Source organism: Mesoplodon densirostris, chromosome 1 (genome assembly GCF_025265405.1).
Source record: "Mesoplodon densirostris isolate mMesDen1 chromosome 1, mMesDen1 primary haplotype, whole genome shotgun sequence".
Classification (NCBI taxonomy): Eukaryota; Metazoa; Chordata; class Mammalia; order Artiodactyla; family Ziphiidae; genus Mesoplodon; species Mesoplodon densirostris.
In genome coordinates this window covers 212,455,968-212,480,315 of record NC_082661.1, presented here as the reverse complement: position 1 = coordinate 212,480,315, position 24,348 = coordinate 212,455,968, and the positions used below count along the sequence as shown (strand labels likewise).

Here is a 24,348-nt window from a genome sequence, read left to right as displayed (position 1 = left end):
TGTGGACTTTGGGAGCAAATGTAGACTTGGGGTTATTGAAGCTGTGGACTTCGGGAGCAAATGTAGACTTGGGGTTTGCTGTATGCCAAAGACTAGTTTTTGATTTTTATGTTTATCTTAGTATAGTTTTTAGCACTTGTTATCATTGGTAGATTTGTTTATTGGTATGGTTGCTCTCTTTTTTTTTTCTTTTTTTAAAATTTTAATAATATTTTATATTTTATTTTAATAACTTCATTTTATTTTATTTTATTTATTTTCTTTCTTTCTATTTTTTCCTCCCTTTTCTACTGAGCCGTGTGGCTGACAGGGTCTTGGTGCTCCGGCCTGGTGTCAGGCCTGAGCCTCGGAGGTGGGAGAGCCAAGTTCAGGACATTGGTCTACCAGAGACCTCCTGGCCCCATGTAATATCAATTGGTGAGAGCTCTCCCAGAGATCTCCATCTCAATGCTAAGACCCAGCTCCATTCACTGACCAGCAAGCTCCAGTGCTGGACACCCCATGCAAAACAACTAGCAAGACAGGAACACAACCCCACCCATTAGCACAGAGCCTGCCTAAAATCATAGTAAGTTCACAGACACCCCAAAACACACCATCAGACGCGGTTCTACCCACCAGAAAGAGAAGATCCAGCCTAACCCACCGGAACACAGGCATCAGTCCCCTCCACCAGGAAGCCTACATAAGCCACTGAACCAATCTTACCCACTGGGGGCAGACACCAAAAACAACGGGAACTATGAACCTGCAGCCTGTGAAAAGGAGACTCCAAACACAGTAAGTTAAGCAAAATGAGAGACAGAGAAATACGCAGCAGATGAAGGAACAAAGTAAAAACTCACCAGACCAAGCAAATGCAGAGGTAATAGGCAGTCTACCTGAAAAAGAATTCAGAGTAATGTTAGTGAAGATGATCCAAAATCAAATAGAATGGAGAAAATACAAGAAATGTTTAACGAGGACCTAGATGAACTAAAGACCAAACAATGGTGAAAAACACAATAAATGAATAAACTATTCTCTACAAAGAATCAATAGCAGAATAACTGTGGCAGAAGAACGGATGAGTGACCTGGAGGATAAAATATTAGAAATAACTACCGCAGAGCAGAATAAAGAAAAAGGAATTAAAAGAATTGAATACAGTCTCAGAGATCTCTGGGACAACATTAAACACACCAACATTCGAACTACAGGGGTCCCAGAAGAAGAAGAGAAAAAGAAAGGGACTGAGAAAATATTTGAAGAGACTATAGATGAAAACTCCCCTAATATAGGAAAGCAAATAGTCAATCAAGTCAAGGAAGTGCAGAGAGTCCCATATAGGATAAATCCAAGGAGAAACATGACAAGACACATATTAATCAAACTATCAAAAATTAAACACAAAAAATATTAAAAGCAGCAAGGGAAAAGCAACAAAAAACATACAAGGGACTCCCCGTAAGGTTAACAGCTGATCTTTCAGCAGAAACTCTGCAAGCCAGAAGGGAGTGGCAGAACATATTTAAAGTGATGAAAGGGAAAAACATACAGAAATATTACTCTACACAGCAAGGATCTCATTCAGATTCAACAGAGATATTAAAATTTTATGGACAAGGAAAAGCTAAGAGAATTCAGCACCACCAAACCAGCTTTACAACAAATGCTAAAGGAACTTCTCTAGGCAAGAAACACAAGAGGGGCTTCCCTGGTGGCACAGTGGTTGAGAGTCCGCCTGCCGATGCAGGGGACACGGGTTCGTGCCCCGGTCCGGGAGGATCCCGCATGCCGCAGAGTGGCTGGGCCCGTGAGCCATGGCCGCTGAGCCTGCGCGTCCGGAGACTGTGCTGTGCAATGGGAGACGCCACAACAGTGAGAGGCCCACGTACCACAAAAAAAAAAACAACAACAACAACACAAGAGAAGGAAAAGACCTACAATAACAAACCCAAAACTATAAGAAAATGGTAATAGGAACATACATATTGAAAACTACCTTACATGTAAATGGATTAAATGCTCCAACAAAAAGACATAGACTGGCTGAATGGATACAAAAACAAGACCCATACATATGCTGTCTACAAGAGGCCCACTTCAGACCTAGGGACACATACAGACTGAAAGTGAGGGGATGGAAAATGATATTCCATGCAAAATCAAAAGAAAGCTGGAGAAGCAATTCTCATATCATACAAAGTAGACTTTAAATTAAGACTACTACAAGAGACCAAGAAGGACACTACATAATGATCAAGGGATCAATCTAAGAAGAAGATATAACAGTTGTAAATATTTATGCACCCAACATAGGAACACCTCAATACATAAGGCAAATGCTAACAGCCATAAAAGGGAGAATCGACAGTAACACAATCATAGTAGGGGACTTTAACACCCCACTCTCACCAATGAACAGATCAAAATGAAAAGAAATAAGGAAACACAAGCTTTAAATGACACATTAAACAAGATGGACTTAATTGATATTTATAGGACATTGCATCCAAAAACAGCAGAATACGTTTTCTTCTCAAGCACTCATGGAACATTCTCCAGGATAGATGATATCTTGGGTAACAAATGAAGCCTTGGTAAATTTAAGAAAATTGAAATCATATCAAGTATCTTTTCTGACCACAATGCTATGAGACTAGATATCAATTACAGGAAAAAAACTGTAAAAAATACAAACACATGGAGGCTAAAGTAGCAGGAAAAAAAATTAATGCACAGAAATCTCTTGCATTCCTATACATTAACGACGAATAATCTGAAAGAGATATTAAGGAAACACTCCCATTTACCACTGCAACAAAAAGAACAAAATACCTAGGATTAAACCTACCTAAGGAGACAAAAGACCTGTATGCAGAAAACTATAAGACACTGATGAAAGAAATTAATGATTCAAACAGATGGAGACATATACCATGTTCTTGGATTGGAAGAATCAACATTTTGAAAATGACTCTACTACCCAAAGCAATCTACAGATTCAGTGCAATCCCTATCAAACTACCAATGGCATTTTTCACAGAACTAGAACAAAAAATTTCACAATTTGTATGGAAACACAAAAGACACCAAATAGCCAAAACAGTCTTGAGAAAGAAAAATGGAGCTGGAGGAATCAGGCTCCTGGACTTCTGACTATACTACAAAGCTACAGTAATCAAGACACTATGGTACTGGCACAAAAAAGAAATATAGATCAATGGAACAAGATAGAAAACCCAGAGATAAACCCACACACATGGTCACCTTATTCTTGATAAAGGAGGCAAGAATATACAGTGGAGAAAAGACAGCCTCTTCAATAAGTGGTGCTGGGAAAACTGGACAGCTACATGTAAAAGAAGGAAATTACAACACTCCCTAACACCATACACAAAAATAAACTCAAAATGGATTAAAGACCTAAATGTAAGGCCAGACACTATAAAATTCTTAGGGGAAAACATAGGCAGAACACTCTATGACATAAATTACAGCAAGATCCTTTGTGACCCACCTCCTGGAGAAATGAAAATAAAACAAAAATAAAAATGGGACCTAATGAAACTTAAAAGCTTTTGCACAGCAAAGGAAACCGTAAACGAGACAAAAAGACAACCCTCATAATGGGAGAAAATATTTTCAAGTGAAGCAACTGACAAAGGATTAATCTCCAAAATACACAAGCAGCTCATGCAGCTCAATATCAAAAAAGCAACCCAATCCAAAAATGGGCAGAAGACCTAAATAGACATTTCTCCAAAGAAGTTATACAGATTGCCAACAAACACATGAAAGGATGCTCAACATCACTAATCATTAGAGAAATGCAATTCAAAACTACAATGAGGTGTCCCCTCACACCAGTCAGAATGGCCATCATCAAAAAATCTAGAAACAATAAATGCTGGAGAGCGTGTGGAGAAAAGGGAACCCTCTTGCTCTGTTGGTGGGAATGTAAACGGATACAGCCACTATGGAGAACAGTATGGAGGTTAGTTAAAAAACTAAAAATAGAACTACCATGCGACCCAGCAATCCCACTACTGGGCATATACCCTGAGAAAACCATAATTCTAAAAGAGTCTTGTACCACATTGTTCATTACAGCACTATTTACAATAGCTAGGACATGGAAGTAACCTAAGTGTCCATTGACAGATGAATGGATAAAGAAGATGTGGGACATATATACAATGGGCTATTACTCAGCCATAAAAGAAACAAAACTGAGTTATTTGTAGTGAGGTGGATGGACCTAGAGTCTGTCATACAGGGTGAAGTAAGTCAGAAAGAGAAAAACAAATACTGTATGCTAACAGATATATATGGAATCTAAAAAGAATAAATGGTTCTGAAGAACCTAGGGGCTGGACAGGAATAAAGACGCAGATGTAGAGAATGGACTTGAGGACATGGGGAGGGGGAAGGGTAAGCTAGGACGAAGTGAGAGAGTAGCATTGACATATATACACTAGCAAATGTAAAATAGATCACTAGTGGGAAGCAGCTGCATAGCACAGGGAAATCAGCTCTGTGCTTTGTGACCACCTAGAGGGGTGGGATAGGGAGGGTGGGAGGGAGATGCAAGAGGGAGGAGATATGGTGATATATGTATATGTACAGCTGATTCACTTTGTTATACAGCAGAAACTAACACAACATTGTAAAGCAATTATACTCCAATAAAGATGTTAAAAAAATTAAGTTAATCATGAAATAAAAAAAACAAGCTTACATTTTCTCTGTTGCAATCCAAGATATATATAAACTGCCCTCAAGGGACCTTCTGTAGATGGGATATTATGAAGTATGATTCTTATAAGAAATGGATATCAGAGAGTTGTAGACTATGCTGTATGAAGGGAGCCTATGTAGAGTAACAGCTTTCCATTTTAATAGTTGAAGGAGAAACCATGTGGTTGAGAAAGCAGATAAGCACGTTTCAAGGTTCAGAGCCTGTGGTAAAAATTAAAAGAATACAACTAGGGGCTTCCCTGGTGGCACAGTGGTTGAGAGTCCGCCTGCCAGTTCAAGGGACACGGGTTCGTGCCCTGGTCCGAGAGGATCCCACATGCCACGGAGCAGCTGGGCCCATGAGCCATGGCCATTGAGCCTGCGTGTCCAGAGCCTGTGCTCCACAACGGGAGAGGCCACAACAGTGAGAGGCCCGCGTACCGCAAAAAAAAAAAAAAAAAAAAAAGAATACAACTAATACTACCATCTAATGGAGGCTGTGGAGATGCGCTGCAAGGATAACTGTTGACAAAGTCAGAATTTTTGTCTTCTCCGGAATGACAAAATGTAAACATGTGTTTTGGGGTTCATGTGTGTATGTGTGTGTATGTGTACATGCACGCACGTATATGCATGCTGGAGGTGGAGAGACATAGTGGGCAAGGAACAATTATGGTGAAAAACAGCAGTTCAGTAGTAAAGATATACCTAAAATTTTATGGGATCACAGGAGGAGGAACAAGGACATTTGTTGGGAGGAGAGGTTTTTAACATGGAGGTTGACATTTGAGGTGGGTTTTAACAAAGGAGTTCGAGGTCAGTGAATAATCCGCTAGATAAATCAAGTCCTACAGAAATCTTTTAAAATGTGCCTATCATTGCTATATGTAAACTCTGCCATTTTGTAATGTAACTGATTTACTTATTCTTACAGTGGTAAAATCTAATAAAATTATAATGAAGTACAAAGTGCATTTTGCTGTGCAGTTTATGTGCATTAAAAAAGTGTATATGTATGTAAATCTAGAATTATAAAAATAAACTTTCGTGGCTGGCAGAAAAACGAATCTGTAAAAAGATCAAAATTTATATTTGTCTTTGAGATTTTGTAACAAGAAATGTTCATTTTCAAGTAAAATTTTCTATTCATGTTCTTAGAAAAGAAAAAAATGAAAACTTAAAGCCCATAATTCACTATTTTTAAAGCATCAACATTCTGTAAATGTTTAAAAACATGAGATTTCCAGTACAGCTTTTCACCGGCATTTAAACTGAACTTTGCATTGAGAATAGCCATGACTAGTTAGCAGGCATCAACCATATCACCTGTTGTGAACCCTTCCTGGTTTTAGACTCGAGGGTCACTTCTGCTTCCCCACATTGCCTAGACTGAGGAGTGAGACTCTGTCCTTACAGACCTCTTCAGCTTCCTTGACCTACATAGTGTTTTCAAAACCCAGTTGTTTTGTCCACATGATTACTGTTTAATCACTGGCCTCTCCCAACTGGTGACATGAAATCTGTACAATAATCATGTGACTAGCACATAACACTTAACAGCTAACATAGTGCAACTCATCGGATTCCTCAGAAAAGAAGGCAAACATTACATAGATATAGGTAAGAATGCAAGACCCAGGCTTTATGAGTATAAATGTTATAAAGTTTAGGTGAAGGGTTGTTTAGTTTCTCTGTTGACCTTGAAATTGTTTAACAGTGCAGAATCTCATCTTTTACCTCTTTTTCATAAAACTCTTCATTTAATTGAAACAAACTTTTTAATTGCAACTTCCTTTATTTGATATTTGTATGGAGGTAATTTAGAAAGATTAAATCAACAGTTATATCAGATATAGTCTTAGAGGATTTTTGATGTGAGATTAAATCTCTTCTAAGTCTAATCCCAAACTGTTTATACCCTCTTAAAATTTTAACTAATTTTTAAAAACCTACTGAATCACCATATTATATTTTTTTAATGAAAAGAAATTGTAAGTGTGCTCAACAAACCATTTCATTTTCATACTTTAGCTCTTTTGTTCCCATTAAAATGGTTGAAAATCAATCTCATCACTAAAACCCCTTCTGTTTCAACTATGTGATGTTTTCATAAAAGGATCAAAGTTCCTTCATAATCTTCCCTTACTCTATTGTTTATTTCCGATGGTAACGTGTGAGAGTGCATATGTGTTCTGTGACTCAGAAGGTGTGATGAAACAAACATGCTGAGTGAGATCAAAGAATTGGCATTGAAATTGAAATAAAGAAATAAATTTCATGCTAAGTTCGATACAACTGCCCCTGTAAGCATTGCTTTCTGTAAACTTTCCTTAATTAAAAGTAAACCAAACTGAAATTGCTTATGGTTCTAAATTTGTGATCATTAAGCTTGCAACACCTCTTAATATCTGCATGATTACAACAGACTATCTTAGCAAAGATTCTATTGATATGTTTGGCTAAGCCACGCTCACTTAGAAATCTTGGTAGCTTTTATTTCTTCTTACTCTTTAGCTATCTACGTGTGCAAATATAGGCCTTTAGAAGTCGATGTGTAGTGGAAATGAAATTATTTTAAGTGGCGATCGGTCCATCATCATCATCCCTTAATCTGTCATTCTTGATTTATTCCAGTGGCTGAGAAGACCAAAGAGCAAGTGACAAATGTTGGAGAGGCAGTGGTGACAGGGGTGACTGCAGTAGCACAGAAGACAGTGGAAGGAGCAGGGAGCATTGCAGCTGCCACTGGCTTTGGCAAAAAGGATCAGTTGGGCAAGGTATGGCTGTGTACATTTTTTTGTTTTATATGTAAGCTTGTGGATCGCGGTGAGTTTTCAGTCAAGGCACTAGGCAGGAATAAGATGCTTACTTGTGGGAGGGCTGAGTGACCTTCCCTCATAAAAAAGTACTACCTTTATATGTGTGTTCTTTTTGGAGGTATTCACCCAGATAAATGCCATGAAAATTGTACAATAGTCATGATTGTTTTATTTTCTGGAAAAAAGTTGATGAAATGGAGTTTAACAAATGCCCCAAAGAACAGTGACATTCAGAAAGAATGGGTGCTTTTATGTTAGCTATGAATCTTGGAATTTCTCTTTGTTGGAGTATAGCAAATGCTTTGTGACCAATCTCTAAATGTTCAAAAATGAAGATCTTTTACTTGATTTCTTTATAGTGACATCATCTCTTATTAAAGGGCAGATTTGCTTATTACATAACAGTTCATTGCCAAACATATGTCTGTGGAAACTGAGAGACTTAAACTACATTACCAACCAGAGATCATTGTTTTGGGGTGGTTTTTCAGTTCTCAGAAGAATTCTGACTTTGCCTTTCTTGACAAATATGAGACTCTAGGAAGATTATTCAAGATTTATTATTCATTTTAAACAAGTAAACAATAGAAAATGAAGTGTCAACTGGAAGATGAAATTTTACAAATTTCCTGACAACAGCAGCAGAATGATTCTTTTTTTAACTGAAGTGTAGTTGATTTACAATGCTGTGGCAATCTCTGCTGTACAGCAAAGTGACTCAGTTATATCCATAAATACATTCTTTTTTAATCCTCTTTTCCATTATGGTTTATCCCAAGAGATTGGGTATAGTTCCCTGTGCTATACAGTAGGGCCTTGTTTATCCATTCTTAATGCAATAGTTTTCACTTACCAGCCCCAGACTCCTAATGCATCCCTCTCCCTCCCCGCCTCTCCCTTGGCAGCACAAGTCTGTTCTCTATGTCTGTGAGTCTGTTTCTGTTTTGTAGATGGGTTCATTCATGCCATATTTTAGATTCCACATATAAGTGATATCATATGGTATTTGTCTTTCTCTTTCTGACTTACTTCACTTAGTATGATAATCTCTAGTTACATCCATGTTGCTGCAAATGGCATTATTTCATTCTTTTTTATGACAGAGTAGTATTCCATTGTATATAGGTACCACGTCTTCTTTATCCATTCATCTGTCAGTGGACATTTAGGTTGTTTCCATGTTTTGGCTATGGTGAAGTGTGCTGTTATGAACATAGGGGTGCATGTAATATTTTTAAATTATAATTTTGTCTGGATATATGCCCAAGAGTGGGATTGCTGGATCATATGGTCATTCTATTTTTAGTTTTCTGAGGAACCTCCACACTGTTTTCCATAGTGGCTGCACCAACTTACATTCCCACCAACAGTGCAGGAGGGTTCCCTTTTCTCCACACCCTCTCCAGCATTTGTTATTTGTAGACTTTTTAATGATGGCCATTCTGGCTGGTGTGAGGTGATACCTCATTATAGTTTTGATTGGCATTTCTCTAATAATTAGTGATGTAGAGCATCTTTTCATGGGCCTACTGGCCATAGATCTTCTTGGAGAAATGACTATTAAGGTCTTCTGCCCATTTTTTGATTGGGTTGTTTGTTTTGTTGTTGTTGTTGTTGAGTTGTATGAGCTGTTTGTATATTTTGGAGGTTAAACCGTTGTCAGCAGCATGATTAGCAGCAGAATGAGTTTCGCTTTTTCCCTGCTATAGTGCCTCCTTGCTATTCCTTGAACACATCAAGCATACCCTTGCCTTGACTCTTCCCACTGTCTGGAAAGCTCTTCCCCAAGATTATACATTTGACTCACTCCCTCATCTCCTCAGGTCTTCACTAATCATTACCTTCTCAGTGAGGCCTACTCTGACCTATTTAAAATTGGAACCATTCTCCTCATCTCTGGTATTCCTAATTTCCCTACTCTTTCTTTTTTTTTGGCCAAATCATTTATCACCTTTAAAAATAATAGCTAACTTATTTTTATGCATATCATTTATTTTATTTCTCCCATTCTGAAATGTAAGCACCTCGAAAGTAGAAGATATTAGTTTGTTCACTGATATTTCACAAGTGTCTAGAAGAGTGCCCTGACACATAGGAGACAATTAAGGAATATTTATTACATTAAGAAGGAAAGGAAGGAAGGAAGGAAATCAGTGATAAGAAAGTGACTTTTATTTCTGTGTCTTTAGTAAATATGTGTGTACTATAGCAACCATGGTTCTTCAACCATCCAAAAGTTATCATCAAAATGTTTTGGAATAGATATCCTGAAAACTATAAGAAAGTATCTTTATTTGCTGACAGACTACTCTGTATTGTTTCCACTCCATGTAATCCTATGTAGCAGGCCTATCTTAATGGATCATTAAAACGTCAATAAAAAGGAAGGACTGAAAACCTGTGACATATTGAGATTTTATCACATGTAGTTACATTGTCTGGAACAATTGATGCTACTTCTGGAAAATCTGGACTGGGATTCCAGTGAAGTTCTTCAGCTAATACTTGAATGTATGGTTGATGATAGTAGTATTCCTTTGTACAGACTATGCTTTTCAAACTATCTTATTATTCATGCTAATAATTATACTAATTCCTATTTCCATCTGAAGTTATAATTCTATGTATAGCTTTATTCCATTTCCAAAGTTCAGAGGGACCCTCAGATTTTAGCACAAAGGCAGTTAATGTGTTTTGTGTCCCAGATCCTTGCCAACATAATAGAAACTCTGGACCCTCTTCCCAGAAAATGTACACTCACATACACACACCAAAGGGCTTAGTGGGATCATGGAAGCCCATCAACAGACAGAGCCCATGATTTAGATCTGTTTCCTGATTGTACAAATGAGGAAATTTACAGAGGGGAAGTAAGCAGTCCAAGGTCACATAGCCAATTGTAATAGACTGGATATCAGCAGTGCTCTTCCATCTACTAATGTCATTTCTCCAACCCCTTCCTCAAAATTTACCTTCCTTTTGGTTTTTCATAAATGAAATTTGGACAACCAGGTTTAACTGGGAAAATTCTTTACTTCGGAATATTAAGAAACCAGGGAAGCATGTACCGTCTGCATCTCACCCTCATTTAAGGCATACAATGTGAATTGCAAATAAGGCATGAAAATGTTTCATTTCTTACAAAATTGGGCCTGCTTTTTACCTTTCTAAAAATATTGCTCTTTATTTTAATTTTTTTAAAGCAGAAATCTAAATGATGTGACAGAATTAACCATTTGGAGATATTTCTCTTATGGGTACTTGTAGGGTCTTACAAATTTCTGATATGAAAATGAAGCCATAAGCCTAGAAATTACAGCATAGTTGTAGCAAAAAGAATTGAACTGGGAGTTTAAATGGCTGATTTTCATCCCTGCTCTGTCATGAACAGGCTAAATGACCTTTTGAATATCTCATAAGACTCTTTCTTGTATAATGAGGGATATACTAGAAAATTGTTAAATCCCAATTTAGCAATAAAGTTCTGAGTTTCTGTAATAATTCAAGGAAGATGCTACTAAACTTTCATTTTGGCCACATCTACGGGATGCCAAAAATTCCCGAATTTAAACAAAATTGTTGAATTTGTTCGTTATGAAATTTGAAATAATTTAATCCTTCAAACTCTTATCAAAGTGATGCTGGTGAATGGAAATAAGCACTTTATTGTTGTTTTCACCACTTGTTAATGACTTCCATTTTGACACTCATTATTCATTGAAGAAATAATGCTTGCTCACTGTGTGCCAGAAAATTTGCTAGATATTGAGGTTAAAATGATAAGAAAACCCATACAGTTTTTCTCTTCATTGTGGTTATAGTCTAGTGACAGAAATCAGTAGTAATCATCTAATCACCACACAATAAGTGTGTAGTTATAAACTGTGATAAATGCAATGGAGTACATAATGCCAAGAATATCTAACTAGAGACTTGACCCAGCTACTGCAGGGTAAGGGTGAGGGGGAGGCAATACAAAGGCTTCCCTGGGGAAGTGATGTTTGAACTGAGATCCAAAAAATGACTAGCAATTTTCAGAAGTAATAGTTAGAGGAAAAGCATTCCAGGTAAAAGCATCAGCAAGAGGAAATCTAATGTGGTAGGAGGGGAGCCTGGCAAATCAAAGAGGACAGCTGGGACCAGAGAAAATAAGAATGTAGCCGGGCCATGTCACAGTTGGCCATGATAAAAACATTGTTCTTTGTTCTAAAAATAAAGGAACCTATTAAAACATTTTAAACACTTAATCTGGATGTCAGTTTATAAATTTGCCTGTGGAAATGGTGTCTCTGCCTGTAGTGTGGGAAACAGATTAAAAAGAGGAAAGAGAGGAAACCAGGGACCAGTTAGTGGGCTATGATAAAAAGAGGAGATGATTGTGAATACCAGGGTGTTGGTGAGGGAAAAAGAAAGAAATGGATTAATTCAAAGACTACACAGGAAGTAATATCAACGAGATTCAGTGATGCATTTCACTCGGCTTGGTGGAAGAGGAATGTGATAAGCAGGGCTACTAGGTGTTAGCTTGTTGAAGTGGATTAGTGGCTGTGCCATTCTCTTGGTTGTTGGTTTCTCCCTTTGAATATCAGGAACACTGCAAAAGGACTGGCTGCATTGGTGTTCAGCCCGCATGCCCTTTGAGGGTATTTGGCCCATCATTCCCAGATTGATGAGGGGACAAATCTTCTTTCCTTTCTCCCTCCCTTCCTTCCTTCTTTCCTTCCTTCCTTCCTTCCTTTCTCTTTCTTTCTTTCTCTCTGTCTTTCTTTCTTTCTTTCTTTCTTTCCTTCCTTCCTTCCCTCCCTTCCTCCCTCCCTCCCTCCCTGCCTCCCTCCCTTTCCTTTCTCTTTTCTTTCTTTCCTGCCTTTTGTGTGTTTTTTAAACCAAGAGCTCTAGCACTCATTTTTATTTTTCTCTTTCTATTTGCTAAATTCATCTCTTCGGGAATGCTTATTCTGTTGTACTCATCTCTTTTTGATGAGAGGTATGACCACAGATACCTAAGTGTTTTTGTGAATTTGATCATATGAATGAAGCCACCCTTAGTAATAATTTCTAATTATAAGATACTAGATTAAATGACAAATAGGATGTCCTGAATTTTAAGAATTTTTTGTATTCAAATATTATTAGCTTCTTTATTTAATACATCAGAATAATACATCTACTGATCTCTGTTTTTACCTATGTACACACGAGAGGTTACCAGCCATACAAATCATTTCCTGAAGCTCATTCACCTGATTAGCACAATAGAAACAAGCTACAAATGCATTGGCAGAAGTATTCAAGTTTTAAGTTCAAACAAACAGTGATGTTATATAAATAAAATTTATGTTTCCCACTTCTATTGAGAACAAATGATCTTCTTGTACCAAGAATATTATAAAAGAAAGGCACTTGAGTAAGAGTTATATGTAGTGCGTCTGTGTTTACAATATACAGCGGTTAACTACAGCATTTGCTCCATTCCAGCCCCTCAATAGTGCTCTGCATGTGTTTGCTGCTCAAATAAATCCTTACTGAATACATGAGCATCTCTTTAATGCTATCTGGAATGCCCTAGAACAGTTGGATCCTCGGTGTCCCTGAGGTTTATATTTTTGTAATTTTCTGCACATGTAGAGAGTGAAAGCTCTGAATAAGCTATAAAGCCACTGCCTGACAAATAGTACAGCAGTCAACTTCATTATCACATCCCATTTAGGCACTGCCCTATCTACATGGAGATGAATAGGTTTTATGGAAGAAATAAGCTTGAAATATTTATGGCCTCAGATACTTGAAATATTCAGGTTTCATCTGTTTATTTTTTTCTTCAGAATCATAATAAAATTCCTAAGCAGTGCCATTTTGGAAAAATTAGATCATATTATAAACAATTTTTAATATCCCCAGCACAGTTACCCAGAAAATATTGATGTCAAATGTATAGAAGCATGTATAATCTGTAATCCTGCCTTAATTTGTAAGAGGATAGCTCACCAAATGTGTGCTAGGTGACTAAAACAAAGCAGAAATGAAAAATTTCAGATTTGACATTGTGATCTATAACATTTAAGTGTCCTTATTTCCTTTGACTTACCAGAACCATTGTGTTTAGCTTGATCCAAATTTATTTTTAAACACTTGAGTGTTACGGACCTTCTAATTAAATGATTAATCAAATGATGAACGTTGGCAATCAGCTAGCTCATTTGCTACTGATTTCACAAATAAGCCAAAGGTCACAGGTAACCTTTCAGATTTCTTTGAAGAAGCATACACATATCACAGACGTGGTCTTAACATTGTTTATAAGAAGGTAATAAGAGATGTCAACATTAGTGAAGTATTTTAATTTACAGTAAACTTTTTCCTTTAATATTTATTAATGATTGACACAATGTATTTTCTCAAATAATTAGAAGTTTGAGTCTTGCCTTGTGCTTGACCTTAGAACATAACCAACATGACTGTTAGTTGTATTTAAACCTAAACTAAAACTTCTGAGGTGCAATGCTCTGCCTGATTTGTATTTGTGGTGGAAGCAGTGTATACGGCTAATATCATTGTGATCTTAGATGAAAGCATAATGTGGTAAATAAAGAAAAAAACTAATTGACCTAATTGATTTGTTTCAAAATGAATATAATCAGTAATAGTTTGCAATGTGGTATGTAAAAGTCAATATTCTATACTCGTGTGAAAGTCTACTAGTGTTACGTAAACTGTCTCCACTAAGAAACTCATCCATTATGATGGGATTTCTGTGTATCTAATAATATTTCACTGGGTTCAGGATGGATGAATCATGATTCTTAATGACCCTTAATCTTGTAAGGTTGTAAGTAGGAAAGCACCCTATAATTATATATAAGATTGTAAGGGACATAGGCTTATGGTTAAGTTTTCATTAAAATTCAATAGCATTCAGTCATTTAATGGGTACTTTGTATGTGCTGATGCCCAGCTGGGCACTATGGGGAATACAAAGGCGAATAACACGTGGATGGCTCCTGCCTTCAGGAAATGTGCAATCCAGGCAGGCGACCGACGTATTTTCCCCTGGGAAGAAGGAGCATCTCTGGTCTTTGAGAACATGTATTTGTAACAAGTATATATCCATTATAGGGAAAAAAATGCTTTCTGTTAGAAATGAGAGAGACTTATCCTCTCAGTAAATATTATCTTTAAATTTTGTTTTTGTCAGTAGACTGTGAAATTACTGCACACAGAGATAAGAGCTATAATATTTTAGCTGTTTAGACACAACTAAAATATAAAACACTTCCACCTGAATCCTAGGACCAGTGTAAGCATTGTGTAATACAACAATAAACAATAAATTTTAAAATTGTCATAAAACAATAATGTGTAAGCATTACAACCCTGCAATACATACATGAGTACAGATCCAATTTCAGTCTCAGAAAACCAATTGTGATGATAGTTTTGTTTGTTAGAGAAATATATTATAAGAAGGGTATGATAGAACTGCTCCAAGGCACACCAACAAATAGCTTTAAATCATATTTGTGCGATTGGTTTATTCCTTCATAAATGCTTAACATGGATTGCAATTTTGCTGAATGCAGTGTGAGAGCAATACCCATACTTTTATGAACTCATTGTCATTGCGCTTGTGGCTAAGGTGTATTGCTACCATCCCTTCACATGCAAGATGACATGATATTTTTGATAGTGTTTCATTAATCAGATACTATTATGTGTCAGATGATTTCAAATTTAGGTGTTTTTTTAAAAGCTCTTTTACCATCTGAGCCATATTTCTACCTTGTAATTCAATGAAAAACAACATTAGTAACATTAATAATTTTAAGTGGCAGGAATAAAAGAAATAAGGTATGTTTATTTATTATGATTTACAGTAATCTTATTCCACACTTCAGTGATGATCAACTTGTGTGTTCCTAAAAAGTAAGAATAATTTGATTTTTTTGTCCCTTGAAAGAAAGGCTTTTAGTTTTCTAATTTTCAGGGAGATGTTTGATGGTGGTGTTTGCTTTATCAAGAGACAATAGAAAAAGAGGTCCTAGGTTCTCAAAATATTCAAAATATACACAAATCTAGAACAAAATATGTTTACTTGAATTTTAGAGGAACAGAAATAAGATAAATGAGATGCTGATTGTGCATGCGAATACGTAATTATGGGAACTAGAGTTGGGCTATTCATCTTATCAATCTAATTGTTCTTCTATGAGGGGAAAATGAGTAGTTTGTCAACTCAAATATGAGGTAAGTCTTTTATAAAAAAACTTTATTAAAACTTTACCGAACATTTGTATATCTTACAACTTAAATATTCCTCTTTACCAGGTAATTCTGGTGTCACTAAACAGATGTATTAAGAAAAGTATTATTTAATTCTTATTAAAACTATAGTGTACATGAATACAAAGAACACTGAGACAGAAATTATGTTTGTTGAGTAAATAAACAATCGAATGAACAAAAAAATAGAAAGAATATATATTTTATCTTTCTGATTAGAGGTGGAAACTATCTTATTTTTCTTGTGTGTTCTTCACAGCTACATGGTATGATGAGTGTATTTGGAACTCCAATCATAAGAATGAATTCAGTTGCAGCTTTGGGGATTGTGAAGAATAATGTGAATTTATAATTTAAGAAAATCACATAGAATTTAACTCTCTATGCTTACAAGGGGATGATGTAAGTCTGAGAAGCCATATTAGCAAATCATCTCCAATTAACACATATACACATTTTATCCTATTTGATTGTTGGGGATCCTCAAAAAAGCAGAAAATTGCCCTTTCATTATACACTGTACTATTTCTTGCCACACGGGTTTTCTGGTACATACAGCTTTGCCTTAAGGCCCCAGTTTTTACTCAGTGGATTGTGTATTATATACTGTCTGTAGCAGAAATGGACAAGGCACATGCTTCCTACTTATGTCCCTGAATTTGGGGCTTAATATAATTATCACACAAAGCATATAATGTCATTAAAAATACTTCACCTTTAATTTCTAACATTGCAACATATGTAAGATAGGCACCTTTAAAAATAATAATCTGCACTAAATACTAATAACTGCTTATAGTAGCAATCCTTCTTCCATGGTATTTTTCCTGCAAAGGGAAGGGAACATTTGTGTCTGACGCAGATCACAAGTGTTCTGACTAAAGCTGCTCTCTATCTGTTGTTTCATCTACCATGATAGCCAGCTGGCCTCTATCTTTGTACTGGGTTCCTGGTTTACCCACACCATTGGATTTGGTCAGCTATAGGAGAAGCATGGCTTAATGCAGAGGGCATGTGCTTTAAATCAGGGAACATGGAGTTGGTCTTGTCTCTTTGGATGATGCCATTTTACCCCTCTGAGCATGGATTTTCTCCTCTGTGAAATAACAGTGTTGGATTAAATGAGTTCAAAATGTTTTGAGTCCTTGTTTAATGGCTTAAATTTTAGGCCAGTTTGTTCAATTTCGCATTGCCAGACTTCTGGCAACTCATTTAACCTTTCTAAACCAAACCTACTCATCTGTAACTGGCCAGTCACTGCACAGAGTCAGAGTGTGAATGAAATGAGGTATGGCAGACAAAAGATAACCAACTGCAATGCATTGTAGTTATAACATTTTGCTAAGAGGAGCCTACGTTTTCTCTAAGTTGTGTTAGATATATGATTATAGAAGGTCTCTTCTATATTTGTTTATATTTTGATGATATTTAATGCGGAAATTGTAAACACAAAAAGGAAAAACCATTCACTGAACAGTCTATTAAATAAAATAAAGTCATACTACTATTATTTTGTGTTCGATTTCCCCAGTATGGTTCCACTGATTATTACATACATGTTATAATTAGAAAGAAACAATTTTGGGAAACACTGGAGTAAACAAAGTTAAAAATCTCTTTTAAACTAAAGAAAATCTAGAGCCCTAATATGTTGTGTTAGGGATATAGTTGCTGTCTTTCCTATTGCTTTTTTGATGCAAAACCCTTGGAGAGTAGTTCTGGGTATTCTGTGGAACACAGGTTTGAGATGCCCCAGGCTAACTGAAACTGTCCCCACTCACTCTTTTCCTCTTCTTAATATGCCTTGTTTCTTGGTTCTGCATTAGACGTATTTAGAGAGATTACCAAGACTCAGCACCCCATATCCAAATCCTCTTCTTTTATACCCATTTTCTATAAGATCCCTTGGGACAAGGCCAAAGAGAGGACTCTGTTCATATGAAGCTTTTGTACCAAATCCTGACAAAGCTCCCAGATGGGGGCAGGTCTAAGTAGTTTGCAACTGTGAAAATTGGCTGAGTCATCTTCTTGGCCCTTTTCCCTTTTACTCAAAGGCAAGGAAGTCCATCAAAGGGAAGAGGCCAGAGAGGTTCTCCTCAAGCTAATTTTCTAGAAAGGGAGCAGTTCCAGAGGAGGAACAACCCCATGCTCATCTGACTATGGCACCTTCATGATAAGCGCTAAGGCCTAGTTTAATGTTTAAGGACTTGTATTTAATCTTATTTTAGTTAGTTTTAGTATAAAACAGACTCATTGTATAAATATTCAATCAAATTCAAGATTTATCTGTTGCCAGAGATTAACATGAGCTCAAAGTTCCCTCTCCCCAAGTTCACTTGAAATGGGATGGTAGGTCTGCAAAGGGTGAAAGGACAAGGAATGGGGGCAGGAATATCCTTGCTCTTGATGGTTTCTGGTTTTCATTACACACAGCCACTGATATCCTGGGTGACTGTCTGATGTGGCCTCAATGTGCCTGGCTGGTCCCCTGCTCACCTCGGGCGTCTGGGACAACCATGTCATTGTCTCCACATTTTGGCTGGCCAGAGCCTGCCAACACTTCTTTCCAAGGCCTGATCTGGACCCAGGGGAAACCTAGGAATCCTTCCCACACCAGCCTTAACTCTTAAAAGTCAGGGTGTGCAGGGGTGATAGAGATTGAGTCTGAACTTGCCTATGTTATATGTCAGCCACCAGGTCTCTGTAGTTGTTAGCTCACACTCTGCCGTCACTGGGAAAGCTCAGCAGGCCCTGTTCCTCAGGCAGCATCTCGCCAGGGAACAAGACACCAGTCTCCCTGCTCACAGACATCCCCAACCTCATGAGGAGTGCCTCCACAGAGGAGGGTTCACGGGAGAAGACAAACTCTAATGCTCCACTTCAAATCTATTCCCCTGAAAATCTCTTTTTTCTTTTTATACTTTACTGATGGAATAAGACAAAAGGGTCTGGTATTTGAACTTTTTTTTTTTTTTTTTTTTTTATTATTATTATTTTTTCTTTTTGCGGTATGTGGGCCTCTCACTGTTGTGGCCTCCCCCGTTGCGGAGCACAGGCTCCGGATGCGCAGGCCCAGCGGCCATGGCTCACGGGCCCAGCCGCTCCGTGGCATATGGGATCGTCCCAGACCGGGGCACGAACCCGTATCCCCTGCATCGGCAGGCGGACTCTTAACCACTGCGCCACCAGGGAGGCCCTGGTATTTGAACTTTAATGATTTAGTTTCACTGTCTCAGCTATGAGTCCCTGCACCTTCTACTTGGATGTGGGATAGGAAGGGAACCAACTGTTAGCTGGGGTTCAGTTGGTGTTACATTTTCAGCAACTTTATGTTGGAAATGTCCTTCCAACAATATGGTTGGCGAAAAATTGATACAAATCATTCTTGAGGACATGTTGGAAATCTCTATTAAAAGCATTGAAATTATGCATATTCTTTAAATCAGCAATTTCATTTCAAAGAATTTAAATGATCATAAACTTAAATATAAGGATGCTCACCTCATCATTGATTATAATATTAACTTTTTAAAAAATGCTAGAAGTTTGACAATAGGGACTTAGTTAAATACATTATGGTTGATCCATACAGTGGTTACTCTGGGCCATCATCAAAATGTTGGTGTAAAAGAATAATTGATGGAGAGGAAGGAAGCTCTTGCTGCATTAAGTGGAAAGAACATATAATAAAACAACATGAACAGTTTGTATAGTATAACCTATTTTTATCAAAAACAACCGTGTGTGTTATACGTGTGTACAAAGATCTTGAGGTGAATGCACCCGGCTTTCAGTTTTTCTTAGTGAATCACTCTTTGCATTTCCAGCTGGGTAATTCTTTGCTTTGGGGAACTCTCTCATTCACTGTGGGATGTTTCCCAGCCCTGGGCCTTACTTGTTAAATACCAGTAGTGCTCCCCAGGCATCGTACCAACCACAAAAAGCCCTCCTTGAGCAAACACTGCAACTGAGTGACTATTTCTGGGTCACGGATTATAGTCATTTTATTGTTTCCCTTTGCTTACTTACACTTTCTTCAATTTCCTTTAATAAGTATGTATTGAATTCATAACAAAAGCATAATAAGTGGTATTTGTAATATTCCACACTATTCAACATTTATGTGACTAAGCATTCTTCTGCTTTAACCATAATGAGACTTAAAGAGACTAATTTCTTTCCTAGTCCCCTAGTTCCTGCTTACATCTGTTCTACTGATTTAAAAAAATCATCTTAGCTTCTAGACACTGAAAATACAGTTGTAGTATGTGCTGTTCATCCTTCACCTGTCTGTTTATACATCCATTCACCTGATTCATATTTATTAAAATTATGCTCTGTGTAAACTCCTGTGCCAGGCATCATCAGAAATATAGAGATATGTAAGACCAATTTCTTATGCTCTAGGCATGAACATCTAGCTGTTAATCATGATGAGTATATGTAGGAGTCTATTCGTGTATTAATATTGTGGACCCTGCTTGAAGATTTCTTCCCCAACCTCCTTCTCTTCCCTTCCAGTTGGAAGGAATGCTGTCTCTGAGTGAGGTATCATAGCACTCACAGTCTCTTATTCTTTCTCAAAATATCTGGTTTAATACACTTCTTCCATTTATTCCTCTTGATCACAATTATCAAACCAAATTAACATACTATCTCAGCAATTCTATTTTGCTATCTAATAATATTGGTTTCCACATCCAAATTTCAAGATAAATTTTAACAAAGATTTTTGAGGGGTAATGGGGTCTTCTGTCCAAGTGAATTGAATCATTTCTTTGTTCTCTCATTTTTGGCAAGTATATCTGATCATCTAGGGCCTTACTCACAATCTGACTTTGCCAAATATTATAACAAAATCTGATTATAAATATTTGGGGCTCTGAGAAAGCTGTCATCCTCTTATATTCATGTATCCTAAAAACTTTGCCTTTCTCATTTCAATATGGTTTCGCCACAGCATGCCCAAATCTCCAAAGCTTACAAACAACCTTTCAATGTTTTTGTTAACCTGTCTCATAATATCTAGGAAGTTGTAAAAGTGTCACTTTTTTGATAGACTTTTTACTATAGTTAGTTTATTTCTATTGGAATTAGATAACTCCATCCACAGTGTTCAGTTTATTTTACATAGGAACAAAGGCCTTGCCCCTGGACTGGGAGGACCTTACATTCTTTAGACTCTCTGTAACCTCAAGTATCATCTCGTTAATAGGTACTGCCTTTGCTTAGTAGTAACTAGCAGATCTGATCATTCCAAATGCCTAGGGTCACATTTTGAAATAAATTTATATTTTTAGACCTAAGGTTTATTGAAATGTAACAAGGATTGAACCATTAATGTATGTATTTGGAAGTGGAATTCAGTTGCAAATAGAAATTAGGTTTTCACACTTAAAAAATATAGGCAACTATAAGAAAAAAAATTAAGGCTTTAAGGGGGTAAAAAATTCCACAAAGTGCCTATTTTTTAGGTGATAAATATCCTGGAACTGTTTGAGAAAAAAAGTATATTTCTTATATCTAACAAATATTTGTGTTTTCATTCTTTATAGAAAGAATAGAATTTCTTTCCTCCTTTACACATTCCTTTTCCTTATTTGAAACTAATTGATTCCTTTATAAAAAGAAACTGTAAAGACTTATGGGGTGGGAGGTGCTCATGTTATGACGGGTGGTTCAGAGTGTGTGTGTGTGTGTGTGTGAATGTGGGTGTGGATTGTATGTGTGTAAACTGCAACTTATGGTAGCGTTTTCTATAGAAATCTTCCTGATCTTCTCAGAATTCAACCATTTTATAAATGCACCTCCATAAATCTCTATCTTTGGAATACATGAAATGGCTTTTGGCAGTACTTTTTTTTTTTTTTTTTTTTTTTTTTTGCGGTACGCGGGCCTCTCACTGTTGTGGCCTCCCCCGTTGCGGAGCACAGGCTCCGGACGCGCAGGCTCCGGACGCGCAGGCTCAGCGGCCATGGCTCACGGGCCCAGCCGCTCCGCGGCATATGGGATCCTCCCAGACCGGGGCACGAACCCGTATCCCCTGCATCGGCAGGCGGACTCTCAACCACTTGCGCCACCAGGGAGGCCCTGGCAGTACTTCTTTTAATATAGTATACTGGAAATTTGAAAGTTACTAGCCAGGTTAGCCAGTGGCTGTCCGTTACCCATAGAATGAAGCCCCAAGGTCTAATCCTGTTATTCAAGGCCCTTCTTTATCCAGCCTTCCTTTCTTTTCAACCATATGTTTCACAGTTACTCAAGAAAACTCTTCAGTCAAGGCAGACAAGTGTCTTCAAAATACCTTCCAGTTACTTAACAGAATATGTAACTTTTAATTCTGCCTTCCCTTTGAGAGGGCTTTATGCCTACTGTCTGAATTTTATCCAGGCTAAAAAGCCCAGCTCAAGCCTTCAGAACTCCAAAAACTTTCCCTAACTACTGAAATGCACAGTAATTTCACCTCACTTAGTCCTCTTAGCATTTCAAGATATAGCGTACATATTTGGTTGCTCGGGCCAAAACCTTGATTCTTTTCCTTTCACATCCTCCATCCAGGCCTTTAGCTAATCAGTTTACCTGTATTTCAAAATATATGCCTGATCTCCCCATGTCTCCCTTTTCCACTGCCACTGCCCTAGGTCAGGCCCTCATCATTTCTCACCTACTTTCCTTCCCTCGCCTCTTGACTGAGCTCCCTAATTCCACTCACCCAACCTGGATAGTCTGTTCTTCACCACAGTAATTCTTTTGAAACAAACCAAATCATCCCTCCCCTGTTCTCAATCACCCAGTGACCTCCCATCACACATAGAATGAATCCAGATCCTTCCTGTGGGTACAGGCCCTATGTCATCTGGTTTTCATTAAGTTTCATTTCCTGTCCCTTTACCCCTTATACACTGCCCTCCAGCTACACTGGGCTTCTTGCTGTTCTTCAGACCTGCCAAGCACATTTCTAATACTCACGAAGTATATGTAAAATGAGTTTTATTCATTTAAATGTGGACTGTTTACTTCTTCTAAAAGCAAATAGAAATGCTACAGTTTCCTTTAAAAAAAAAACAACTACCCATAATTTCTGATCCTAATTTTAAAAAGACAAACTGTAAGAACGTGTGAAATGAGAGGATGTGGAGAAAAGGGAACCCTCTTGCATTGTTAGTGGGAATATAAACTGATACAGCCACTATGGAGAACAGTATGGAGGTTCCTTAAAAAACTAAAAATAGAGCTTCCCTGGTGGCGCAGTGGTTGAGAGTCCGTCTGCTGATGCAGGGGATGCGGGTTCGTGCCCCAGTCCGGGAAGATCCCACATGCCGCAGAGTGGCTGGGCCCGTGAGCCATGGCCACTGAGCCTGTGCTCCGCAATGGGAGAGGCCACAACAGTGAGAGGCCCGCGTACCAAAAAAAAAAAAAAAAAAAAAAAAACCAAAAATAGAATTACCATCAATCCCACTACTGGGCATATACCCTGACAAAACCATAATTCAGAAAGAGTCATGTACCACAATGTTCACTGCAGCACTATTTACAATAGCCAGGACATGGAAGCAACCTAAGTGTCCATCAACAGATGAATGGATAAAGAAGATGTGGCACATATATACAATGGAATATTAGCCATGAAAAGAAACAAAATTGAGTTATTTGTAGTGAGGTGGATGGACCTAGAGTCTTTCATACAGAGTGAAGTAAGTCAGAAAGAGAAAAACAAGTACTGTATGCTAACACATATATATGGAATCTAAAAAAAAGAAAAAATGGTCATGAAGAACCTAGGGGTAAGACGGGAATAAAGCTGCAGACCTACTAGAGAATGGACTTGAGGATATGGGAAGGGGGAAGGGTAAGCTGGGACAAAGTGAGAGAGTGGCATGGACATATATACACTACCAAATGTAAAATAGATAGCTAGTGGGAAGCAGCCGCATAGCCCAGGGAGATCAGCTTGGTGCTTTGTGACCACCTAGAGGGGTGGGATAGGGAGGGTGGGAGGGAGGGAGACGCAAGAGCGAAGAGATATGGGGATATATGTATATGTATAACTGAATCACTTTGTTATAAAGCAGAAACTAACACACCATTGTAAAGCAATTATACTCCAAGAAAGATGTTAAAAAAAAAGAATGTGTAAAATGGCAGATATTCTCTCCTTTAGATTTCCATGTGATTTTAGTGCATATTATTAATTTGGTATATTATAGAATATGAGCCTGTTCTAATGAAATGGCTTGTATCCTTCATACTTATCAGAAAAGTTTTGGCTTTTCCATACTTTTATAACCACTCTAGTTGATGGTACATGGATACATGAAATTAACTTTCTCAAGAACAAAGCAACCGTTTCACTTATGAGGTAAATCCTGGAGATTTCAAAACTGCTTATCACTATACATTATTCATTTTGCAATAAACATTTTCTTAGTAAACCACATAAATTAGAATGACTGTTGAACAGATGGGCAGAACTGCAGGCATCCAATATTAAGCAGTTGGTGAGCATAAGGTGCCAGAAAGAAGATTAAGA

At 37.5% G+C, this 24,348-nt stretch overlaps 1 protein-coding gene across 1 annotated transcript in view; it reads left to right on the top strand.

Moving 5' to 3' along the window:
* The window catches only part of SNCA (synuclein alpha), a 130,399-nt gene that overhangs the window by 11,739 nt on the left and 94,312 nt on the right, over positions 1 to 24,348 (top strand). The window contains exon 4 of the mRNA XM_060094647.1: positions 7,357 to 7,499. Coding sequence (XP_059950630.1) covers positions 7,357 to 7,499 — 143 coding nt within the window. The remainder of the gene's footprint in view (positions 1 to 7,356; positions 7,500 to 24,348) is intronic.